Source organism: Osmia lignaria, chromosome 6, assembly GCF_051020975.1.
Source record: "Osmia lignaria lignaria isolate PbOS001 chromosome 6, iyOsmLign1, whole genome shotgun sequence".
In the NCBI taxonomy this organism is placed as follows: domain Eukaryota; kingdom Metazoa; phylum Arthropoda; class Insecta; order Hymenoptera; family Megachilidae; genus Osmia; species Osmia lignaria.
Window position 1 is genome coordinate 11,207,355 of NC_135037.1, and position 21,800 is coordinate 11,229,154.

General features: G+C 34.4%; 6 protein-coding genes across 11 annotated transcripts; 3 read left to right on the forward strand and 3 right to left on the reverse strand.

The window, feature by feature from the left end:
• Nucleotides 1-205: 205 nt before the first annotated feature.
• Nucleotides 206-1,966, reverse strand: LOC117607587 (Cuticular protein 57A). The gene is made up of 4 exons (XM_034331457.2): nt 1,876-1,966; nt 1,432-1,621; nt 940-1,154; nt 206-584 (listed from the first exon to the last, which is right to left on the reverse strand). The coding sequence occupies exons 1-4, from the start codon at nt 1,888-1,890 to the stop codon at nt 426-428; spliced, it is 579 nt and encodes a 192-aa protein (XP_034187348.1). The 5' UTR covers nt 1,891-1,966; the 3' UTR covers nt 206-425.
• A 192-nt stretch (nt 1,967-2,158) lies between these two features.
• Nucleotides 2,159-6,732, reverse strand: LOC117607796 (uncharacterized). The gene is made up of 7 exons (XM_034331918.2): nt 6,496-6,732; nt 5,942-6,253; nt 5,507-5,870; nt 4,892-5,146; nt 3,711-4,000; nt 2,731-3,094; nt 2,159-2,664 (listed from the first exon to the last, which is right to left on the reverse strand). The coding sequence occupies exons 2-7, from the start codon at nt 6,241-6,243 to the stop codon at nt 2,407-2,409; spliced, it is 1,833 nt and encodes a 610-aa protein (XP_034187809.2). The 5' UTR covers nt 6,244-6,253; nt 6,496-6,732; the 3' UTR covers nt 2,159-2,406.
• A 622-nt stretch (nt 6,733-7,354) lies between these two features.
• Nucleotides 7,355-9,093, forward strand: MED31 (mediator complex subunit 31). 5 transcript variants are annotated; one of them, XM_076688773.1, is made up of 4 exons: nt 7,355-7,595; nt 7,827-7,916; nt 7,993-8,280; nt 8,820-9,093. In XM_076688773.1, the coding sequence occupies exons 1-4, from the start codon at nt 7,529-7,531 to the stop codon at nt 8,870-8,872; spliced, it is 498 nt and encodes a 165-aa protein (XP_076544888.1). In that variant the 5' UTR covers nt 7,355-7,528; the 3' UTR covers nt 8,873-9,093. The 5 variants fall into 5 exon arrangements, with proteins under 5 accessions (XP_076544888.1, XP_034187350.1, XP_034187349.1 ...); XM_034331459.2 differs by lacking the exon at nt 8,820-9,093 and adding an exon at nt 8,678-8,730 and having other exon boundaries at nt 7,356-7,595; XM_034331458.2 differs by having other exon boundaries at nt 7,357-7,595; nt 8,835-9,093.
• A 372-nt stretch (nt 9,094-9,465) lies between these two features.
• LOC117607586 (organic anion transporter 3) lies at nt 9,466-13,455 on the reverse strand. Of its 2 annotated transcripts, XM_076688772.1 has the most exons (9): nt 13,017-13,455; nt 11,833-12,174; nt 11,490-11,737; nt 11,114-11,400; nt 10,664-11,030; nt 10,347-10,585; nt 10,111-10,286; nt 9,732-9,999; nt 9,466-9,648 (listed from the first exon to the last, which is right to left on the reverse strand). In XM_076688772.1, the coding sequence occupies exons 1-9, from the start codon at nt 13,149-13,151 to the stop codon at nt 9,626-9,628; spliced, it is 2,085 nt and encodes a 694-aa protein (XP_076544887.1). In that variant the 5' UTR covers nt 13,152-13,455; the 3' UTR covers nt 9,466-9,625. The 2 variants fall into 2 exon arrangements, with proteins under 2 accessions (XP_076544887.1, XP_034187347.2); XM_034331456.2 differs by having other exon boundaries at nt 9,491-9,999; nt 13,017-13,453.
• A 273-nt stretch (nt 13,456-13,728) lies between these two features.
• LOC117607590 (uncharacterized) lies at nt 13,729-17,376 on the forward strand. The gene is made up of 3 exons (XM_034331462.2): nt 13,729-14,098; nt 14,357-16,451; nt 16,570-17,376. The coding sequence occupies exons 2-3, from the start codon at nt 16,404-16,406 to the stop codon at nt 16,801-16,803; spliced, it is 282 nt and encodes a 93-aa protein (XP_034187353.1). The 5' UTR covers nt 13,729-14,098; nt 14,357-16,403; the 3' UTR covers nt 16,804-17,376.
• A 1,581-nt stretch (nt 17,377-18,957) lies between these two features.
• LOC117607751 (putative RNA-binding protein EEED8.10) lies at nt 18,958-21,703 on the forward strand. Its single transcript, XM_034331824.2, has 7 exons — nt 18,958-19,238; nt 19,302-19,387; nt 19,599-19,738; nt 19,857-20,125; nt 20,219-20,733; nt 20,891-21,167; nt 21,255-21,703. Exons 1-7 carry the CDS (start codon nt 19,178-19,180, stop codon nt 21,671-21,673), a joined length of 1,767 nt encoding a protein of 588 aa, XP_034187715.1. The 5' UTR covers nt 18,958-19,177; the 3' UTR covers nt 21,674-21,703.
• Nucleotides 21,704-21,800: the final 97 nt, after the last annotated feature.

Here is a 21,800-nt window from a genome sequence, read left to right on the forward strand (position 1 = left end):
GAATGTTTAAACGTTAATTACTGGAAAACAAAGCCGCAAACACTATTTCGTTATTCTTGATTTTCGTCTTATTTTGATCCCTAGAATCACCCCTTAAAATTTTGCCCACCTGTTGTCGAACACCCTGTATATACACCTAATATATTCAACCATCAAACATCATTTCCATTTCTTGAATTTTATTTTTTAAAAAGTAGGATACTTCTTGTTATAATAAAAACATCTTACATAGTTCAATATAGAATATTATTTCTGTACATAACACTGTACGCAGTTAAAGAAAACGATCTCTTCAAATATTATTTGCTTCGTTAAAAACCTAATTGCTCATTAATATTGAGTCTCTTGAATTTGTAATAAAATATATATAGAGTTTTTAATACTAGATTAAAACGCAACTGCATATTTTAGCTTATGTAGCAAGGTTAATACACGTGGTCCGGATTTACATCATTTACAACAGAGGTAGCCTCGTAAGCTAATTGTTCGGCTTCTCTTTGAGCTGCAATTGCAGCATGTTCCTCGGCAATCTTCTGATAGAGTTGAATATGCCTGTCCTTCGCTCTCCCCACGCTCACGGAATCCTGCAAAACAACACACTCGATCATTAAGTGAAAGCTACTGTTTCAAACTATCTGTGGAATATAGATTAAATTTTTTAATTATGTAATTTGTATTTTATTAAGAAAATGTAAATATCAGGAATTGTAAGACTTTTGTATTTCTTACTGTACAAGCGGCTGCGCATGCGTGAATAGACAAGAACGCAAGGAATCCTTGTGCAGCGTTCTCTTTCTATTACATACTAACATATGGTTAATACAATAATTAATTAGCGAAGCAAAATGTTAAACATGCAGAATTGAAGTACATCAATGTATACATGAATATGAAATTAATGCAATTTACATTAGAAAATTATTCTGTTTCCAAGATTACCTTTGGAAGATTTGTTGGAACACTGTGGGCATTTGCTTCGGCTATCTTCTGATAAAGTCGAAAGTGTTTCTCCTTACCGAGCCTCACTGCTTCGGAATCGACCGGTTGAGCAACCGTGTCCTCGTAATTTATCAAGGATGCATGAAATCCAGTTTCGTCGGCGGTGTAGTGTACTGTCCGTACTTTATGCTTGGGATCAATGAAGGAATAAGCACCTGCAAAGATACTGGTCCATTTAGAAATTTGGATAGCGTTGATAATGAGTATTGGCGTAACTATGCGAGGGTCAGAATGAGCAATAAAATTGTGGTCCCCTTATCATTCTAAAATTTCGAAATTCCAATTTGAAAATTGTAAAATCTCAAAACTTTAAAATTTCAGAATTTCTAAGTGACCTGGCCCACCTGAGAAAAAATCATAATTATGCCAATGACAATAAGTTAAAATCAATCTTTTATTAAATTACTTTAACATTGGATATTCTGTGATTACCTTGAACATGCCCAGCGCCATCTCCACGTTCTTGATGAACCCTATCCACCTTTCCAGGATAGCGTCCTGCTTGGTATTTGAAGCTGTAAGGTCTAGGAGGCGGTGGAGGTGTGGTAGTGGTCGTTGTCGAGTATTCTGACAAAATATGCGATACATCCCCCAGGCAGGGGCTTATCAGAACGATTGCGATCTAATTTAGAAACATTTCAATCCAATTAAATATCGTGATCGAATCATCTAGAAATACTTAATTGGATCCAAATTGAAAATCTATGATCTTAGAATATCTTCATATTTTCATCTTTTTATTGTATTCTTATATTTTTTATATATTAAGACTTTGATATTAGTTTTCATTATACATATGTACAAATATTTAATACCAAATGTTAATTAGAAAGTTTTTTTTATCGAATAGATTTATTATGGAATCGAAATACTTACCATTAGATTCTTCATGGTGCATGCAGGTGGACACCTTCTTTAACACGAACCGACATAAACTGAGAGAACAGTGTCTACCAGTGAAAGTAAATATAAGAAATCGACGAAAAGGTGGAGGCAATACGTGTTAAGCCTGTTTTAACATTGGCTCTTCTTCGAACGTAATAGACATTCCTTCGCATTCCAAATTATATAAATCAATATAGAAATTATACAAGGCTTTTGAAATCAGAAACTTCATTACATTCACCATATTTCTTAAATTTATTTTTCATTGACGATGAGAAAAAAATTATTTTTCCCTTTGAAAAAATGAACCATGTGATTTATTACAAATAATATGTTACAAATTCTAAATTTATAATATTATAAGCTTTATAAGCGGTTGACAAGATTTTCATTTATCGATATGCCTTTCACTGCGTGTGTAACTTTTCTTTTATAAAAGTGTTAAGTTCAAATAACGTACATTACAAATGGAAGAACATTTATACAGATGTATTTATAAATTATTGCAACAATTATTTTTATTTAATCGATTTCGAGTTTTTTAAATGTTCCTTCAACACCAAAAAGATCAGAAGCTGTTTTCCCTTTGCCAGCTCTCAACGATTCGTTAACACGTCTCGTTTGTTCGTCTTGCAAAAACCAATCACGATTTGCTTCAAGTGCTTTGATCGTCTTTTCGTGAAGCTGCGCCGTTGGGCCCGCTTTTCCACCGGTTTCGTTCGGAAGTGCGTCTAAAGGAAGGAATTTCGACAACGTCTCCAAATTTGTATGTGTGTGAAGCTGAAATGTACAATGAATTTAATCGATAAAGTATCAAATTAATAGTTCATAATTAAATTATGTTACCATGTCCAATAATTCTTTCTTCATGAACGGCTTCATCATGTTGAGTATCACATCCATCACAGATGTGATGTTCATGAAATGGAGCCCTTTTAGACGAACTGGCAATCCTTCTTGCAAGTAATAAAGATACTTCTTCAATCCCATGGGACTTAACCGCGCAGCATGACCAAATACAACATTTTTCATGTCGAATAAAATTATATGACCCGGTGTTGTACCCTCTATGTAAAGCCACAAATCTACGACCATGGTGAGAAATTTAGTTCCATCGTTGTAGACGTAATGTGATGGTTCTGGATCACGTAGTGCTCCATAAAGAATCGAGTAACCTTCTGGCGTTTTCTTATCCAATATTTGCATGGTACTGAAAAAGGCCAAAAAATTTCGGTGAATATGATTCCGAATTATTCAAAACTTCTTTATTTTTCTTCAATTCAAGATTATTATTATTTAACATTCGTACGCCGAATGCAGGGTTAATGCATAACTGATTTGAGTGTATCGAGAGTTAAATGTATTTTAAATTTTGTATACAATAGTGTTCAATGACATTTTTATGGATCAAAATGACCCTCTATCTAACTACCGCGTTAATCGTACAGTTTACAATGATTAATCTAAAGGTACGACATACTTCATGAGTTAAAGATATAGCATGATGTTTTGTGCGTGCAACTAGTAATTAAAGTGATATGCAAGAAGATAATTCTGGATTAGAGAAATAATGATCGTGAAGATGGACAGTGTTCCGTAACATTTTACATCATTGTGACGTTATTCATGCAGTGTCCTTGATATTAATATCAGTATTCTTCCTACAATGTTTCATATTATACCAGCAAGAAATTATTATAATGACGGTAAAGAGCATCTTCATCTCTATTATGCTCGATTATTTTAAAGCCTCTAAGATGACTTTAATATCTAATACAATTTATTGAAAAATTTATAAATAGTCTTGAAATTTTCTATATACTCACATTGTCTGAAAGGACTTTCTCAAATCTTTATTTCCCAAAGGATCTCTATTAGAAAAAAATTCGGGAACGTGTGTCCTCACTGTATAATACGTATCAATAGTAGCTTTCGTTGGTTCCATACGATAATAATTACTATGCAAAAATGTCGCCAACTCAGTGTCGGTTATTGGCGGTAAATATGGTTGTTTCTTGCACCAATCTCTCAACATTTGTACATCCTCCTCTTTCAGTTCTGGATTCTCTTTTAGCAAATCTTCAAACTTCACTGGTTTAGCGACAGCCATGGTTAATTAGAATAATTCTTACTATAGGCACCTACAATTTCGAAAGTTGTTGAAACTTTAATGAAGATAAAAATGACAAAATTTAAATTTAAATTATTGCTGTTAAAATTAATATTTTTTTTAAAATTCTTTTTCTTTGTAAACGACACTTATAATTTAAAGAAACAAAGCACTGCAATACCAAAGAAAAATTTTTCCTGTCGATTGCGTCGACGGCTGGAACAATACTGGCAATCCATAGTCATTCCAGCACAGTTCAACTCTTAAAATATCTTGGAATGGGTTATTACCTTGCAATTTTGTATAGCATGACACTTAACAAACTAGTTATTAAAATGTTAAGCATTAAATTATAGGTTCGTTCTGAAGTGACATGAAAATTTTATAATGATAACAAGAAAAACACTTGCTAAGTTGAATTAAAAAGAAATGTATACAACTGTCAGTATAATGTTGCTAAAAGCAAACACGAAACGTATGTCTCAGTTTTGATTGAACCTTCGTCTTCTAAAGGCGAACTTTTAAACTCGGACAAATACTAAAATAAATTTTATATCTTTTGCAGTTAGTGTGTGTTGTCTGGTTACGAGGGTGCATTTGAGATACAAGAACGGTGGATATTTTTCAACATCTCCTCCACATCGAATTATGGAGATCTGAGGGTGCCCACAGCTTTAGAATAAATTTCAATTCTTGAACCAAAGTAATCTTAATCCGACCCCGCCTATAGCTGCACGAATTACTATAGATGGGACAGTCACGACTCAGGTGTGCGATTTTAGTGCGTATTTTAATCAGGTAGGTAAAAAATTACATTTAAAAGTAGTATAACAATAATATACATATACCAGTGTTTTCAATGTCTTTATAAAAAATGTTATTAAAAAAGTAGTCTTAATCTATTTCGAGCTTCTTGAAAGTGCCTTCAACACCAAATAGGTCATTCGCAATGTTACTCTTGCCGATACGCAATGACTCATCAACCCGAGCCAATTTCTCCTCTTCGATGAACCATTCTCGTTTACTGTCGATTTCCTTTATCTGTTTATCATGCAATGACGATATCGGTCCTCCTTTACCACCCACTTCGTTCGGCAGAATATCAACAGAAACAAATTCTTCCAACGTCTTCAATGATGAATGCAAATGAATCTGAAAAATAAATTAATGATCACAGGTTAAGGCAGTAAAGGTTAATTAACCCTCGTACACGGAGTGTATATTATATACTAGGCTAAAATGATCCGTCATTCGGCATACGAAGTAAGCAATCAACTTTACAAGATGTTATTCATTATTTTTCCGTTGTCATTCTATAAACCGGAAAATTATTGCTTCGTCTAAAGTCCAATCCATAAGATAATTGGAATTTTACATAAAACGATCGGAAATACGAGATACAAGAAACTCATGAATTATTGCTCTCGTAATCAACCGGTATAAAAAAATGGTAAGGTTTATTGAATAATGTTACTTAATCACAGCATCCAAACAAACATTTTATATTCTTACCATATTCCACAGTTCCTTCTTCATAAAAGGCTTCGCCATGTTCAGTATTACATCCATCACCTGTGGTGTATTAAAAAAATGTATCCCTTTCAAGCGAACAGGTATTGCCTCCTGAACGTACATGACCAATTTCTTAATTCCCATAGGGCTGATACGTCCCACGTGACCCAGAGACACATTGGCCGAGTCTCCGATAAAGATGTACCCTTCACAGGTGCCATTTCTCAGTCCCATTAAATCGGATGCCATGAAAAAATATTTCGTCACATCGTCGAAAGAATAATGCGATGGATCAGGATCCACCAATTTAGCGAAGAGTACTTTGTAACCTTCTTTCGAGACACCCAATAATTCGCTAACCGCTCTGCATGAACGAAAAAAGCAGATATAGATATTACTAAGTTATTGAACTGTGAAATATAAAAATAAACTTACACAGTATTGAGTGCCTGACGAACTTCCTTCGATCCCAGAGGATCCCTGTTTGAGAAGAACTCTGGAACATGGGACCTGATAGTAAAAAAGCTTTCCACCGTGTTTTTTGCTGCTTCCATGCTGAAGTAATTACTGTGCAAAAACATTAGCAGCATCAAATCCGACATCTTGGGTAAGTGTTGTTGCTTCTCACACCATTCTCTTAGCATTTCTATATCCGACACTTTTATTTGCGGATTCTTCTTCAACTCCTCCTCAATCGAATAGGGATAGGGTGCTGGTACCACCTTTTTGGACACCATGTTTTGAAAACTTAAAAATAAATAACGTGTTAATCTTCGTGCGACGAAACTGGATCATTTTGACCCAGTAGATCTACTGTGTTATATTGAAATATATTTACACACGGGAAATGTCTCGAATAACTAAACATAAATAAAAGATTCAAATACTAACCCTCGAATGCATTTTGACCCAGTAAATATATTTTAGCATTGTAACATTTTCTTGAAATATTATTATAATAATCATATGCATAAAGTCATTTTACTTACAAGAGTACCTGCGATTCTCCTAGTGAACGATTTGGAGTCTTGACGAAGACTGAGGGAATCACGGAATCCCGTTGATTTTTAATTGATATCACAAATTAATCAGTAGTATAACCACTTGGTTACAGGCTTCCGTTAGAACGCTAGGAGAACGTGTGTTTCCGTTTGAAGTGTGGCGTACTTTTTAGCTGACCGGATCGCGTAAGAAGAGGATAATTGCAGTGGCAGCAAAGCATGAATTAATATGAAATAACCAAGCTGCGTTAAAGAGGCCCAAGAGAGGTAAGGGGGGTACCTTACCACAACACGAACCATCGATATGGCGATCGTACTGTTATAACGTTAATTAATTTTCACGAGGAACACCGGTGGATTATGAAAGCAACTTCTGAAATGGAAGAGGCATTCACCGGACATGAACGCATCGCGACGCTTTCTAATTTAATCATTTTCTGATCTAATTCCTTTCATCGCTCTGATTTAGGCGTTAGTATCCACTGTTAAAATTTCTTTCGACCATATGGTGCTTAGAATATAATTACAAAGTTAAATTAATCGATACTGTACTAAGGTACTCATAGTTAGGAATCTTTTAATCTGTAATTAGAAGATATATTATGTACCTGTATTGTGGCATTACATTTGTGAAACAGTATGAATTATAATATTAAGATTAGTTTAAAGTAAACCCCTACATTACTGCATCCCTTACATCATTGCATCCCCTACATCCCTGCAACCCTTACTCCATGTATCTCTTATATACCTCACTATAGATAAAAAATCGTGATGAATTTAGTTTCCATTTTTACCGCCAGAGGGTGCAATTTTAAGTTCCAGGGTAGTAACTAGCGTAGGCTTTCTCTGTTTTTGTTATATTCCTGTACTCTATGATTAATTTACGTCACAGGATTCAATATGTATACGAAAATCCTGGATGCGTATACCGAAATTTTACGAGGTGGTTTTGTAAACGTTACACTTTATAATTAGATTTGTCGAAAAGAGTCGACCGCTAAGAATTAATGTACATAATATGAACCGTTTGGATGATCCTCCGGGTCTCATGAAAGGCAGAAAACCATCTTTCATTGGAATGAACGGTATTTATTTTTTAATAATGTTATAATTTTCTTCTTTATCTGTTTTGTATTGTTTACGTATTTTGTATGTTTATTTTAGGTTAATGTTAAATAAATGAAAAAATTAATTAAGTATAATCATTGCGGTATAATTTTTTCAAGACTAATAAAAAGATATAAAATGTTATGATGTGATATGAGACATGAGACTTATACTTTATAACTTTATACTAATATAATTTATTTTTTTAGGGGGCCCAGAAACAGATGATCAGCAGCGCTTAAGATTTCAGGTTGAGTTAGAATTTGTCCAGTGTCTTGCTAATCCAAACTATTTAAACTGTACGTATATACACAAAGAAGATCATAATATATTTGAAACCTCTTTTAAAAATAATACTAAAAAATTTTATTACAGTTCTAGCACAGCGTGGATATTTCAAGGATTCAACATTCATTAACTATCTTAAATATTTATTATATTGGAAAGAACCAGAATATGCAAAGTATTTAAAATATCCTATGTGCTTGTACTTCTTAGACTTATTACAATATGAACACTTTAGAAGAGAAGTAGTGAATTCTCAGTGTACGAAATTTATAGATGATCAACAGATTTTATTATGGCAACATTATACCAGACGTAGAACAAGACTGTTACAGACAGCTGCAGAGCAAACGCAACATACAAATCCTCAGAACAATGGTATTGTACAACCTAAAGTTCCTTGAACAATATTTATATGAAACATGCTACTAAATGGGTCCATAAAAACTACAGTTCTCTCTATAATATAGTTCCTTGTCAAAATTGTTTTAGTAGCGTTTTTTGATAAGTCGCAAATAAAGTACTTTTCTATGTTGGCAATATATTTGTGGTTACACTTCTTCCTCTTTCCTTCTATTTCTTGTTTAAAATTTAACACTCTCAAAACAATATTAAATTATAAATAAAAGTGTTAATATTTAGATACGTGCATTGACATAACTAGTTAGGGGCCAGGTCTGCTGCTCCCTCCCCCTATTAATTGGCCCCATAAATTGCTTCTCTCTTTATTCTAAAATTTTTTAAGTTCCAAAATTTTAGATTTTCACATTTCCAGATTTTAGAAAACAAAAATTTCAGATTTCCAAACTTTAAAAATTTGAAGGTTTCTAATAATGGGGGACCTGGCCTATCTTTGAAAAAGGTACTAGTTACGTCAATGGAGATGTGCATAATTGGCAAAAACAAATGGAATAAAGACACTCAAATTGTAGAATCTGATTTTGGACGAGTGATGCTGAAACCTGAATAGCTGTTCATAAATGTTTATGACTGTTTGTGCTTCAAGTCAGTGGAAAAAGTGGAAAATTATTGAAGATATTAATAGATGCTGTGGATTTCACCAATTTTAGTAAGTCATTTTGTTTCATTTTAAACAATTTGTATTAATATAGTTATTGCAGTACTGTTCAATTCTTTTTTTTTACTTTATATTTTTTGTAAAACACATTTTTATTTGTTAAGAGGACGAAAATAATAAAAGGCTGTATTCGTGTAACAATATAATAATTTCCGCAATTTATGTTAACTTAATTTTTACACTACTTAAACCTAATGCTTAAATGATTATAAATGTAATACTTTGGTATAGTACTGAGCATAGTACTAGAGAAGCGTATTACGCTCGGTACTGTACCTATTGAACTCACAGAGAATTAACATTTCGAATTGTATACAATTCAAAGTATTTATAAATACTTCTACTCCTTGACATAAATGTTTACGATTTCGATGAGATATGATTTTTTGTTTTAACAGGCAGTGACAATTTGCTTTATTATAATTTGTTTAATGTTTAACGCATTATAACAAATAAGAAATTATTATAATATGAAAAATATAGTTGCGCTTAAGTAATCTAAATCACATATTACAACATTAAATATACATAAAAAGTAGCAAATGTCCAGTCAAAAATTTACATTTCTAATCACATCATAAAAAAGCGAATAATCGCAATAAACAGTACAATAAAGTGATCTCATCTTTTAACATTGTATCAACATTATTGATTATTGAGGATAATCCCTGTAAAAATGCAGTATAGTTTCCTGTAGTTGACTATAATTTTCAGTCAGAATTTTTATTTTCCGTGAAATTCACTAATATACCATTTCCAGCATCCACCCAGTCCTCGGAGAACAATTTTGTTCTTAGTATCTCCCTCTCCGATGCATCTTCAGTGGTAACTGTGGTTTCATTATTTAAATTATCATTGTTCGTTTTGTCTCTTCTTTTCACGGTCAGCAATTCAAAATCTTCTGCCGTGTCAGGTAAAACTTTGTCGAAAGTTTCTGGTAAAATCAGTGCAAGACCTCCAGACACTAAGCAAAGCATTCCAATGATTATTAATGGAATGGTGACTGGAAAATATTCTCCCTGAAAATAAAATTTATTAAAGATCAGATTTTTTAATTAATTCTTTTTCGAGCTAACGATTCAGCAGAACATATTTCATTAAATTAATTCTGCAAACATGCAAATTCTTACCGATAATAATACGTGCGGTGTGCACAAACTACCGATTTTCGCGGATACAGTGCAGAGACCCAAACAGGTACCTCGTATAACAGTTGGAAATATCTCAGTCGTGTATAAATATGCTACAAAAACGGTACTCATCACTGTTATTCTTCCAAATAAGAGCATAATAGTTTTCGTGAGGTCTGCAAATAAAGGTACAAAAAGTTATTGTCTTTTATCATGATAAAAAAGTAAGCACCTACCGATTGTTTTCACTGGATGTGACAATATAATTGTAGCTGCTGTTAGGATGCAAATAACACCACAGATTGATTGGTACGCAGACATTGGTAATCGTCTGCCATATCTGGATAATATGAAGTACGTGAATATATATGTTGCAATTTCTAATGCTCCTCCTAGAGCAAAGTTAATGTGTCGATTAAGGGGTAAGGGTGAAACGAGTGTCATGAAAACGTAACACGCCATGGAAGAGGTGAACCTTGAATAAATGAAAATACAAAATTATTGTACGAAGCCTTGTGACGATACAGTGTACAAATATAAATTAATTAATTACCATTGAAAAATCATTGCAACACCATGTCTTCTTAAAATCGTGGATTTAAACTGTTCTTTCAATTCAAGTTTTGTACGACTATTATTAGAATTCTCTTCAATCTTTTCACACTTCTTCTCTTCGTCTTTACTTAACATTTCTTTTTTCTCAGGTATTCGTAGTTCTACAGTGTCGTACGCTTTCTTCATAGATAATCGTTGATTATTAACTGGCTGTGATATAGATTTCGTCTTTCGATGAGTTTTAGAGCCAGATGGAACGTTCCTCTTCTCCATTTCGCCATTTTCACCTTGAGAAGATATTGATTCGCAGTCCGATTTAGACAGTTTGCTTTTCCGATTTTCTGACATTACTTTCAAGCTAGCTTCTGTAAAAAATATGGAAGAAAAGATTCGTTTATTGAAAATGTTCATAATAGAATATCTGAAATATTGCTCGAAGTTATTTTACTTTGAACTTTTTCTTCAGATGCATCCGCACTGCTGCTTAGCAAATTAGCAGCCTCTTCTTTGAGTTCATTATCGGTTTTTGATTTCTTCAAATCCGTGCACGAAACCCGAGACTTTCTTTCTGGTTTCACCGGAATTGTATTCTCGAGAACGCTCATTTCCGTTTTAGCATTCTCCCTTCGCGATTTAGTGCAACAGACATTGTACTTTCCAATGCGTTCCACTGCCATGTCTGCCTCTGTTGTTTTTCCCTTTGCTATCAACCATCTTGGCGATTCTGGAATGATCCTATAAATAAAATTACATTTATGTAATCTCTATGAACAGCTCTGGTAATGATAATGTAATTATCTCATTATGAATAATTAGTTGATTACCATATGTAAAGTACGGTGACTGCAGTGGGAACCGAAATTGCCAACTGTAAAATTCTCCAGTCCGGTATGGCGTAGCTGAGTGCAGCCAAAAGGAGTAAACCAATAGCCCAGGCAATTTGCATAACTAACGCGACGAATGTCCGAGCCTTTGCAGGCAACAATTCCAAGGAAAGAATGTATGTCGAATTTTGTAGACCTTGAACAAAGACCCCTTGCAGACCACGAAGAACCAAAAACGTCGGATAATTCTGAAATTAACATCCCGTTTAAAATAAAACAAGAATATTTTGTTTGTTATTTTTTTCTCATTTAAAATTTGTAATAATCTTATAAAAAAGTTTACCTGCACGACGTACAATGCCACAGCCATCGTACCCTGAGTGTAAAGGCATATCGCTTGAACCGGAAGTCTTCCGATACGATCTGCCAAAAGTCCGGCAATCCATGCGCCCATCAAAACACCGATATAATATACAGTTGGTCCAAGAAACGTCAAGTATTGTTTCTCGCATATTAAACCCCATTCAGTTACAACGCTATTTTCACCGAACTCGGTTGCAAATTGATAGTCGCCAAAACACAAATTTGCATCCGGTGATTCAGTCAGACCGGAAGTCTGGTTGGTTGCAACAGTCACGTTGCTGAGTTCTTGGCAACCATACGTTCGTTTCGTTCCGTTCTTTACCTGCAATATGTAAATGAAAATGCTTGCATAGACTTCAAAATTTTACCTAAACCAGGCAAGGCGACCTGGTATACATATAAGATGTACTGTGCAGAGATAGAAAAATGACTAGCGGGACATCGTAGGGGTAAAGGTAGCACTTAACAAGCTCAGCCCTGTCTCCACATTTGATCCTCTCACTTTGTCACAAAGTTTCATTGACCGCATCGGCCAATAACACGCGACGATCTAGAATGCGTGTGCATGAGGTGTGACTTACCGACTACGACCAATCGTACCCCGAATCCTTCCACTCGTCATCTTCTCATCTCTGCACAGTACATCCTATTGCAACCTATTAATTTTTATCTTAATTTAAAAAAACAAATTTCCATAATTATATTTATTCAAATGAATTAGGCTACCACTGATTGTTGAATTCTGCTACACGTGTATAAGCATATACACTATTGAAAACGGTTTCAAACTTTACATCAGACAAAACTTGCCAAATAAACCGTGATATCTACTTCAGTGTGAGTTTCCAAACAAAACTACAGCAGGAAAGTTTGTTCTAACAATTCTTATCACTTACAAGTTATATAAAAAGTGAACTAGGAAATTATTTCCACTTTTTATAATATCTATTTTTGTTTATTTAAGATTCTTTGACAGTGTCACTTTAAGTTAATATCCTTGTTCAATTTTTGATTATAACATTTCTTTGTCAGGTTACCGGAAGCGGTTGAAAAATCGCATCGCATCGACCGTCGCACTGAATCCCATCTATCGCATCTAATCAGTTTCAATTTTCACGTCTCAGAAATAAATTCTCAACATTCTTCACATTTTAAAAACCTTACCTGACAATAAAACTTCGGTGTATAATTGTGAAAAATCGGCAACGCATGGCTCATGGCAACGATCGCATAATTAACACCCAACAGCAACACAATAACTACTTGAAAGCATCCAACTTTTATCTCCTCCGCGTTCATCTCTTACAAGAAATTCTTCCACAGAATCACGTGTCACAATATCAAGTTAAATTCACTGTGTACCAATGAAAGTCGATCGAGATAACAGCTTAAGAATAATTCGCTTATCCAGTTGCATCGTAAAGTAAGAAGGAACTTAATAAAATTCGAAGTAACTTTCTCGAGACATTTTTGTCAAAGACCGAGGCGAGACGGCGAGGAAAAGATGTGTCGCGGAGACCGAACAAAGTGTCATCGGTGAGGGTGAAGCACGCACTAGCCGAACAGGAGAATCCTCTTTCTCTCGAAGGATAGCGCGAAAGAGGAACTGATTCCAAGCCTTGTTGAATCGGACAAGGACAGATACGCGTACTATTGTTTCATGCTTGACGACACGTATGTATCCCATTAACGCACCCACGTCACGGGAAAACGATCTTCTGTCAATAATAATCGATTTTTAAATTGACGTAACATGAATTTTGCATTTCGAGGAAATGTACGTTTGTAACACCATTTCCGCTCGTGTCTAGACGGACTGGAAGAGGACTAATGATTCTTGATGTAATGGTAATGAGCAACGCTGTAATTACTTTCTTTATCTTTTTATTTATTTATTTAATTTTCAGGATTGTATCAATTTTTTAATGAACTCTTTTGCTTATATGAAATATTTTTATTTGCAGTAATGATACATGGCACGCAATAGCTACAAACTTAAATAATAGCCCGACTAGGTCTATGAACTCTTGACGCCCGCTTACTTCATTCTCTCCTCACCTGTATAGGTTGCAATAGAAAGTTCCATTGATAAGTATTGATCGTTTCGTGTTACTGAATCACAACCCTCCATGAAAATCTCTGTTACGGTCAAATACAGATGACGTTGTCTTTATCCTCCGTACAAAGGGATGTTTAAGAAAATGACCAATACAACTGTTTCAAATCGGTTATCAATACGTAGTAAGGTAGATTGTATACGTGTATAGTATTGAGTATAATAGGCTTCTTTAGGGAAAATGACGATGTTGGAGGGCAAGACTTTATCATTAGCTGTTTCAGTCTTTTAAAATTTCCCAATTTCGGAATTTAACTTTAAATTTTTTAATCTAAAAATCTCCAATCACTTTTTCCCTAAGAAATACTACCGTACTCTGTGCTATACACAATGTTAATTTCATTTGTGACTTGAATTGTAACTAATAACAATTCCTTTCCTTTTGCAGGTAAATGGTTTGAAAAGGACTCTAAAGCCCTATGGAGAAATTTCCGGTTTGCAGAGAACGAGAATGATGGTTGTGCCCATAATTAAATGCAGAAACTGTTGAGAAAGCATAAAAATTTATCCGGTGACGTCTTCCTCAGCATGTCATACTTAGAGCACGGTTATCTTGATGAAGGAGGGGAGTACCAATCATCATAGTCCAGTGTTTCCTTCGTTTCTGGAACTGTTTCTGTATGCAGAGTACATCACGTCCGGTCCCGAGCGCATCCTGCCTTTCATTAAAGGTTCCTCCTCCTCCTCCTCGTGTTGGCTCGATCGCTGATTCCAAAGGAAACCATCGGTACCAGCTGAATCCTCTCTTGTCTTAGCCACAAATCGGACTTTGTCATTAGCATCGTCATTCGTGGCCGTTGATCGCACCCTCGGTCATCGTCACGATGCCTCTGGACGACTTTCATTTCCATTCAATAGTTGGAATACGTCGATTGTCCGCCATCATTGGTAATCGGCTATTTTAGATGATTTTCATATATTTCATTTAGGTGATGAATATACTTTACTTAACAAATATACAGTAAACAACAAAAGTAAACCAAACTGAGATAAAAAAATTTTAACCTGGTTATAATTTTACAATCATTTCAGTTTAAGAAATTTACCGAAAACGAGATGCAAATTTTAAAATCTTAAAATTTCGGAAACAATCAATGTTTATCTATTTCTACAACAGTATATTTATCTACAGCGGACGTTAATCTTTCATTAAATTAGAATGGCGGATGATTAACGCACAGTTTAATGCTCGTAAACGATTCAATGGTAATCAAAGCACCATTCCAAGCACAAATGATAATGGTACAGTGACGACAATGAACCATAAATTCAAAAACTTCACTAATGTCGATCAAACGAAAATAAAACGTAATAAATAAATTGCCATGGTCTTTTAAAAATGTGAAGTTTTTATTACAATTATTTATTTTACATTTTTAATACAATATATTGTATTAAGCATATAGATTACAGTACATATTCTTAATATCAACGATAAGCTTATTATTTTTGGTCTCGCATGTTTGACAAGCAACGATCTGTATCAGCATTATAATCCGTAATTCAGTATAATTTCTTGACTACATTTAACATATTCTTGCATTTATCGTGAAAGTTCATTTTTTCATAATAATCGGAACAAAGTCATAAAATAGACAATTCAGGCTAAGTACCTTCAAAATTACCTGTAAATGATGCATACGTACTCAACCTTCTTTAGAAAATCCGTCTTCATTCAAATTATCTAGCAGATACAAATCTTTCAAGTGTCTTTGTTATTCTTTTTTCTAACTATTAAAACTCTACTTTTTCTTTGCAAAATTAACAAGGAAAGCGATCAGGTTTTAATAATAATTATGTTGATAGTCAAAATGGGTGCAACATGATTGCTCACGATTACACTCGAGTATGGAGGTTTCCCTATGGAAAGGGGCATCACTATTTGCTATAATACTTGAAATCTATTACTTGAAAGATTTGAATGTACTTCTTCTACGCCTGAGTATACTAGCAAGTACCGTTTATCTTGTTTGCAGTATTCATTAACTATTAGAAATATACTCAAACCCGTCACTTATTGACACTTTCACAAAACAATTCCATTTTCACGCACTCAATTCCAATAGAGATCCTCCGCTAGCGTGACTACGTACCGGCCGAGCACGTATCACATAACCCGAAGAGATGGCCTGAATGCCTTTTTTTGTCGTGTACCGTTACCGTAGAATAACTTCGGTTCTGTGATCATGGTTACTACCACTTATTTCGCTTTGTCCCCATCGTTCACCTGTTCGATCGTGCTCTATCGATGACGAACTTTGAAACTAGAATAAGAACGGTACGCGTTTCTCCCGCCTAAAAGACGATTCGTTCAGTTCTCGTTGCTCGCTCTTCGGGTTCAGTCGAGACAGTTTACATCTACGCAAACGAAGAATTAATTCATCGACAATCGAAAAAGTATTCGACGGAAGTGATTAACGTGTCGGAAGTGCAACATGAGAGTTACGCTCGCCCTCATGGTAATTCTTCTTGCTTGTCTTGGCGTAAGTACCGACTGAGTAAAATAACAGATAAAATAACATCTAGGTTTTTATTTTGAATACACATTACAAGTTATCTTGATATTGAAATATGATTCAAAGAAAAGAATTCTCTCGGCAGATTCAATGCGTTGAAAGCCGGGCAAAGAAAACAACACAAGTCTCTCTGCAAAGCAAAGAGACTAATGTGGTTAACTTTATGAGAATACTTATGATGAGGCTCGTATTTGGAATCGCTTCGACGATGGGTCTCGGTGAAAATCTTTCCGATGTACTTGGGGGAATATTTGTACCACCTGGAGCAGACGATTACAGTGATTACGGCGATGATGATCTTGTACCAGATCTATTTTAATGATTCTGCATATTAGCGCCTAATTCAAGTACATTACACATAAATTTATATAAAGATCAGTTTTCTCTAATATTATGTATTATCTTATTTTATTATTCAATGCATAAACAGAATTAATATCTGAAAATTATTTCTGTTTGGTTTTGTGTTTTTTGTATCTAAATGAAGTATGACTTGCAACGCATTTAAATTTCGCGCACTAATTGTACTCTTATCGCGCCAATTCCAGTTATGACAGACTGGCTGAAATGTAAGGAGAATATCAATAAGTGTAATCCATTTAAATCATGCATTTGCATTCATCACTGCTGCGCCCTAAAATTGATTTACAATGAGGCCTTTACCAAGTTTTTTTCTGTACCGTTATTTGTCATAATTTGCGAATCAGTATGTACATGTAGAAGTTACATTAATTAATAAGTTTTTATTGACAATTGTTTTCACTTGTTTTCCGTATTATTAGAAGATCTAATAGTTTTGAGGATTATATTGTTAATTTATTATATTATTCTATTAGAACTTTATTATTTTTAAATTAATTGTTCTTTCTCAACAAGCTAGATTTAATTTTTCATCGGCATTTATTACTATTATTCTTATTACTTGTAAATAATAGTGCACTAATTTATTAATTATTTATTTATGAATTTAAATTTGTAAACAAATGAAATCTTGTTAAGTCGAAAACCATGTTAAGTTAGTCATAAAACTATTTATACATATTAAATACTGCTCTTTGTATGTATTAAGGTTTCAGTAAAATAAAACCTTATGTTTACATTATATTTGTTACTTTCTTATATTCCTGCATCCCATACGTCCTTCCATCTCCTATATACCTCACAGAGATAGAAAAAACGTGATGAATTTAATTCCTTTTTTCACCGCCAGAGGGGGCTGATTCGACATCGAAAATTTAGTTCACATTTTTGCCACTAGAGGGCCAAAATTTCGGCAAGCTTTAGTTCCTTTTTTCGAAACCAGAGGGCGCTGATTCAACATCGAAAATTTAGTTCACATTTTTGCCACTAGAGGGCCAAAATTTCGGCAAGCTTTAGTTCCTTTTTTCGAAACCAGAGGGCGCTGATTCAACATCGAAAATTTAGTTCACATTTTTGCCGCTAGAGGGCCAAAATTTCGGCAAGCTTTAGTTCCTTTTTTCGAAACCAGGGGGCGCTGATTCAACATCGAAAATTTAGTTCACATTTTTGCCGCTAGAGGGCCAAAATTTCGGCAAGCTTTAGTTCCTTTTTTCGAAACCAGAGGGCGCTGATTCGACATCGAAAATTTAGTTCACATTTTTGCCGCTAGAGGGCCAAAATTTCGGCAAGCTTTAGTTCCTTTTTTCGAAACCAGAGGGCGCTGATTCGACATCGAAAATTTAGTTCACATTTTTGCCGCTAGAGGGCCAAAATTTCGGCAAGCTTTAGTTCCTTTTTTCGAAACCAGAGGGCGCTGAAAGTCAAAAACTAGATATCTTGGTTGCAGTGGTGTAAGGGATGGAGGGATGGAGGGATGTAAGGGCTGCAGGGATGTAAGGGATGCAGGGATGTAAGGGATGCAGGGATGTAAGGGATGCAGGGATGTAAGGGATACAGGGGTGTAAGGGATGCTGGGATGTAAGGTATGCAGGGATGCAGGGATGTAAGGGGTACAGGGATGTAAGGGGTGCTAGGGTGTAAGGGGTGTAAGGGGTGTAAGGGGTGCTGGGGTGTAAGGGATGCAGGAATGTAAGGGATGTAAGGGATGCAGGGATGCAAGGGATGTAAGGGATGGAGGGATGTAAGAGATGCCGGGATGTAAGGAATGCCGGGATGTAAGGGGTGCTAGGATGTAAGGGGTGCAGGGATGTAAGGGCTGCAGGGATGTAAGGGGTACAGGGTTATAAGGGGTGCTGGGGTGTAAGGGATGCAGGAATGTAAGGGATGTAAGGGATGCAGGGATGTAAGGGATGCAGTGATGTAAGGGATACAGGAATGTAAGGGCTGCAGGAATATAAGAGATATAGGGTTTTGCTTCGTGAGGCCCACAAAGGCAAAAAAATACTCGGGAAGGGAGGACCGAGGACAATGAAGAAGGATAAACCACTGCTGGCGGTCTGCTAAAGCATGCACTCGCTTATGTCACTTGTACCAAATGACGCATGCGCGTTGTTTTTGGGTACGGAATTATTAGAACCAATCAAAACCAACCAGTGCGGAACGAACAAAAACACGTTCATTCGTCAGCATTTTTCTGTCGTGACATTTACTATAAATGATACATACCAACAATAATACACCTTTACTCATCATGCTATGGATTTCAAGAAAGTGAAGCAAAAACTCAACAAGAAATATAAAATCCAAAAGATAACAAACTGTTAAACATAAAAATGACTGATTACACGGACGAAGATTTTTTTGACAATTTGCACCAATGTTCTCTTCTTGAAGGTAATGACTGTCACATTATTTGGTTAATTTCTATTTTATTTATCATTTATTCCTGTACTATAGATACTGCGTTTACTGTGGATCTTTTACCCGTAACCGAAGATGGTGTGCCAATTAGAAAATTATTTATCAGCAATTTGGCAGAAAGGGTTTGTATATGTATATTTTCATGTATAAAAGTTATATAAAGTAAAATCATAAAGTTGGGAAATAAATACAAAAATTGCTTATTTATAAGCAATACAATGTGTATTAGTATATAATAAAAAAACTTCTTAAATCATTTAAAGATATTTGGGAAGAATTAAAATGCATTGTGAGTAAATGTATATAAAATAATAATACAATATTTTATCTCAGACAACATACAAAGACCTCATCAAACTATTTTCTGAATATGGAGATGTTGAGAATTGTTATTTACAAAGAAATCAAGGAAACCACGGAAAATCGTGTAACTATGCATTTCTGACATTTAACAGTGTGGAGGCAGCTATAAGGTAAATGAAGATGAAATTATATATTACAGAATCGTAATGCTAATTTTAAAATGTTAAAATTTGGAAATTTCGACTTTGATATCTGAATTTCCAAATTTGTATAGTTTATAATTTATAGAGCTCGATACGAGGAGAGAATAAAATTACACAACAGAAATTTAAGAGTGGTACCAGCTGATTCCTGGCATCAACCAGATAACATAGAAAATCAATATTACAATACAAAAGACAAATACAAAGCTGACAAAAAACAGGCTGACGAACAATGTAATCAAGATTATTTGCAAAATGACATTACAGATATTAGTATTCAAACATTGAATGACGATTGTTTGATGCACATCTTTCTTCAGCTGCCAATTGTAGATAGAATTAGAATAGAAAGAGGTAAGAATATTTATTTATTTATTTAATCCAGAAAATATTACAATATCATAAATGAATTTATTACATTATTCCTAGTAATTTCTTTAATTATAGTGTGCAAAAGATGGAGGGCATTGAGTCAAGAATCTTGGCGCAGTGTGAAGAGATTAGATTTATCATGTTCGACTTGGGGTTTTTTTCCTAACACAAAACGAAAAGAAATTAATACTGGAATCCTTCGCAAAGTATTATTACGATGTGGCCGATTTTTGACTGAAATAAATCTATCACAATTCCCTTGTCAATTAAATCAAAGTACATTAACCATTGTTGGGAAATTATGTCCAAATTTGCAGAGAATTGATGTTACTGATTTAACTGTTTCTGCATCCGGTATAAATTCCTTGACAAATAATTGTCGCGATATCACAAGATTTAGTCTTGGTTCTACTACGCACATCTGTGATATGGATTTACAAAAGTTGTTTGAAGTGAATCCAAAATTACGGTATTTCAAAGTAGCCTTTGGTAAAATATGTGGGAAATGTTTAGGGTATTTGCCATTAGATACAATGGAAGAAATTGTTTTGGAATGTTGTACATGTCTTCAGAGACATTTATTGTCGCAGGTAAATTAAAAATATTTTAATGCAGTGAAGGACAGAAAATTTGAATTTTCCGAATTTTGAAATTTATAAATTTGCCTAATTGTAAGATGCAAGAAAATAAAATACAATAAAATTTATTGTGTTTTATTTTCTTTAATGATTCTAATAATTTTTTCAGGCAATTGCAAAGTTACAGAATTTGAAATCTCTTACGATAAGCAAATGTGTTGACATATCTGGGAACGTCATCCAGACTATCGGTACACATTGTGTTAATTTGAAAACATTAGAACTTTCTAATGTTTCATATTTGATACAATCAGATGATATGTTACATATAACGCAATTAAGTAATCTTGAAATTTTAAAAATTAGTATGAATATTGCTGTTATGGATGAACTTCTAACTAATTTGGCATTGAAATGTCTACGACTTACTTATGTAGATATTTCCGGTGAGTTAAATATTCCTTTACAATAATTTATTTGTATAGTACCGAGCATGATGTTCAATACTACACATAATGTCTTGCATGTTGCAGAATGTTTCTTCGTTAAAAATGTTGGTATAGCAGCTATAGCAACATTACCAAAGCTAGAAGTCTTGATAATTAATGATCTGCAAAGAATAACAGACATGAATTTCCCTGACATGAATAATTTAAAAAGATTCGAATGTCGTTGCTGCCAATTTACTGACAAAACAGTGACCAACCTTATTGGATCAGCACCTCAGTTAGAATTATTGGATCTATCAGAATGCCGTGGTGTTACAAATATAACTTTAAACAAAGCTGCTACGATTACAATTAGCCGAACTAACAATACACTTTTGAAAGTATTTGTTGGCGGAACTTCTGTAAATATTTGTAAGTTTGATAAAGTATCTCCATTTTTGCAAGTAGTTAATGTAAATCTTTTTAGGCGTAAAAGATTTTGTACACCATTTGTACCTCAATAAAACATAATATAAGAATTTTATTAGCAACTTTCAAATTAATATTTTACCTTATTGCCCGTTGGGTACCCGCGAGTTGTATTGGGTGCCCGTGATTAAGACGCTGAATATATTGTTAAAAAATAAGTGC

What these genes read in the sequence shown, in the direction of transcription:
- MED31 (XM_076688773.1), top strand. Translation starts at nt 7,529, where the DNA reads ATGAACCGTTTGGATGATCCTCCGGGTCTCATGAAAGGCAGAAAACCA. An exon ending in TAATCCAAACTATTTAAACT is followed by an intron (nt 7,917 to 7,992) that starts GTACGTATATAC and finishes ATTTTATTACAG; the next exon opens with TTCTAGCACAGCGTGGATAT. An exon ending in TACAAATCCTCAGAACAATG is followed by an intron (nt 8,281 to 8,819) that starts GTATTGTACAAC and finishes AATGGAATAAAG; the next exon opens with ACACTCAAATTGTAGAATCT.
- LOC117607796 (XM_034331918.2), bottom strand. Translation starts at nt 6,243, where the DNA reads ATGGTGTCCAAAAAGGTGGTACCAGCACCCTATCCCTATTCGATTGAG. An exon ending in AGAAAGTCCTTTCAGACAAT is followed by an intron (nt 3,095 to 3,710) that starts GTGAGTATATAG and finishes GGCCTTTTTCAG; the next exon opens with TACCATGCAAATATTGGATA. An exon ending in AGAAAGAATTATTGGACATG is followed by an intron (nt 2,665 to 2,730) that starts GTAACATAATTT and finishes TGTACATTTCAG; the next exon opens with CTTCACACACATACAAATTT.
- LOC117607751 (XM_034331824.2), top strand. Translation starts at nt 19,178, where the DNA reads ATGACTGATTACACGGACGAAGATTTTTTTGACAATTTGCACCAATGT. An exon ending in TCAGCAATTTGGCAGAAAGG is followed by an intron (nt 19,388 to 19,598) that starts GTTTGTATATGT and finishes ATTTTATCTCAG; the next exon opens with ACAACATACAAAGACCTCAT. An exon ending in AGTGTGGAGGCAGCTATAAG is followed by an intron (nt 19,739 to 19,856) that starts GTAAATGAAGAT and finishes TATAATTTATAG; the next exon opens with AGCTCGATACGAGGAGAGAA.
- LOC117607586 (XM_034331456.2), bottom strand. Translation starts at nt 13,151, where the DNA reads ATGAACGCGGAGGAGATAAAAGTTGGATGCTTTCAAGTAGTTATTGTG. An exon ending in TGGCATTGTACGTCGTGCAG is followed by an intron (nt 11,738 to 11,832) that starts GTAAACTTTTTT and finishes TGTTAATTTCAG; the next exon opens with AATTATCCGACGTTTTTGGT. An exon ending in GTTGCAATGATTTTTCAATG is followed by an intron (nt 10,586 to 10,663) that starts GTAATTAATTAA and finishes CATTTATTCAAG; the next exon opens with GTTCACCTCTTCCATGGCGT.
- LOC117607590 (XM_034331462.2), top strand. Translation starts at nt 16,404, where the DNA reads ATGAGAGTTACGCTCGCCCTCATGGTAATTCTTCTTGCTTGTCTTGGC. An exon ending in TTCTTCTTGCTTGTCTTGGC is followed by an intron (nt 16,452 to 16,569) that starts GTAAGTACCGAC and finishes TTCTCTCGGCAG; the next exon opens with ATTCAATGCGTTGAAAGCCG.
- LOC117607587 (XM_034331457.2), bottom strand. An exon ending in TGGCGCTGGGCATGTTCAAG is followed by an intron (nt 1,155 to 1,431) that starts GTAATCACAGAA and finishes GTATCTTTGCAG; the next exon opens with GTGCTTATTCCTTCATTGAT. An exon ending in TTCCAACAAATCTTCCAAAG is followed by an intron (nt 585 to 939) that starts GTAATCTTGGAA and finishes GTTGTTTTGCAG; the next exon opens with GATTCCGTGAGCGTGGGGAG.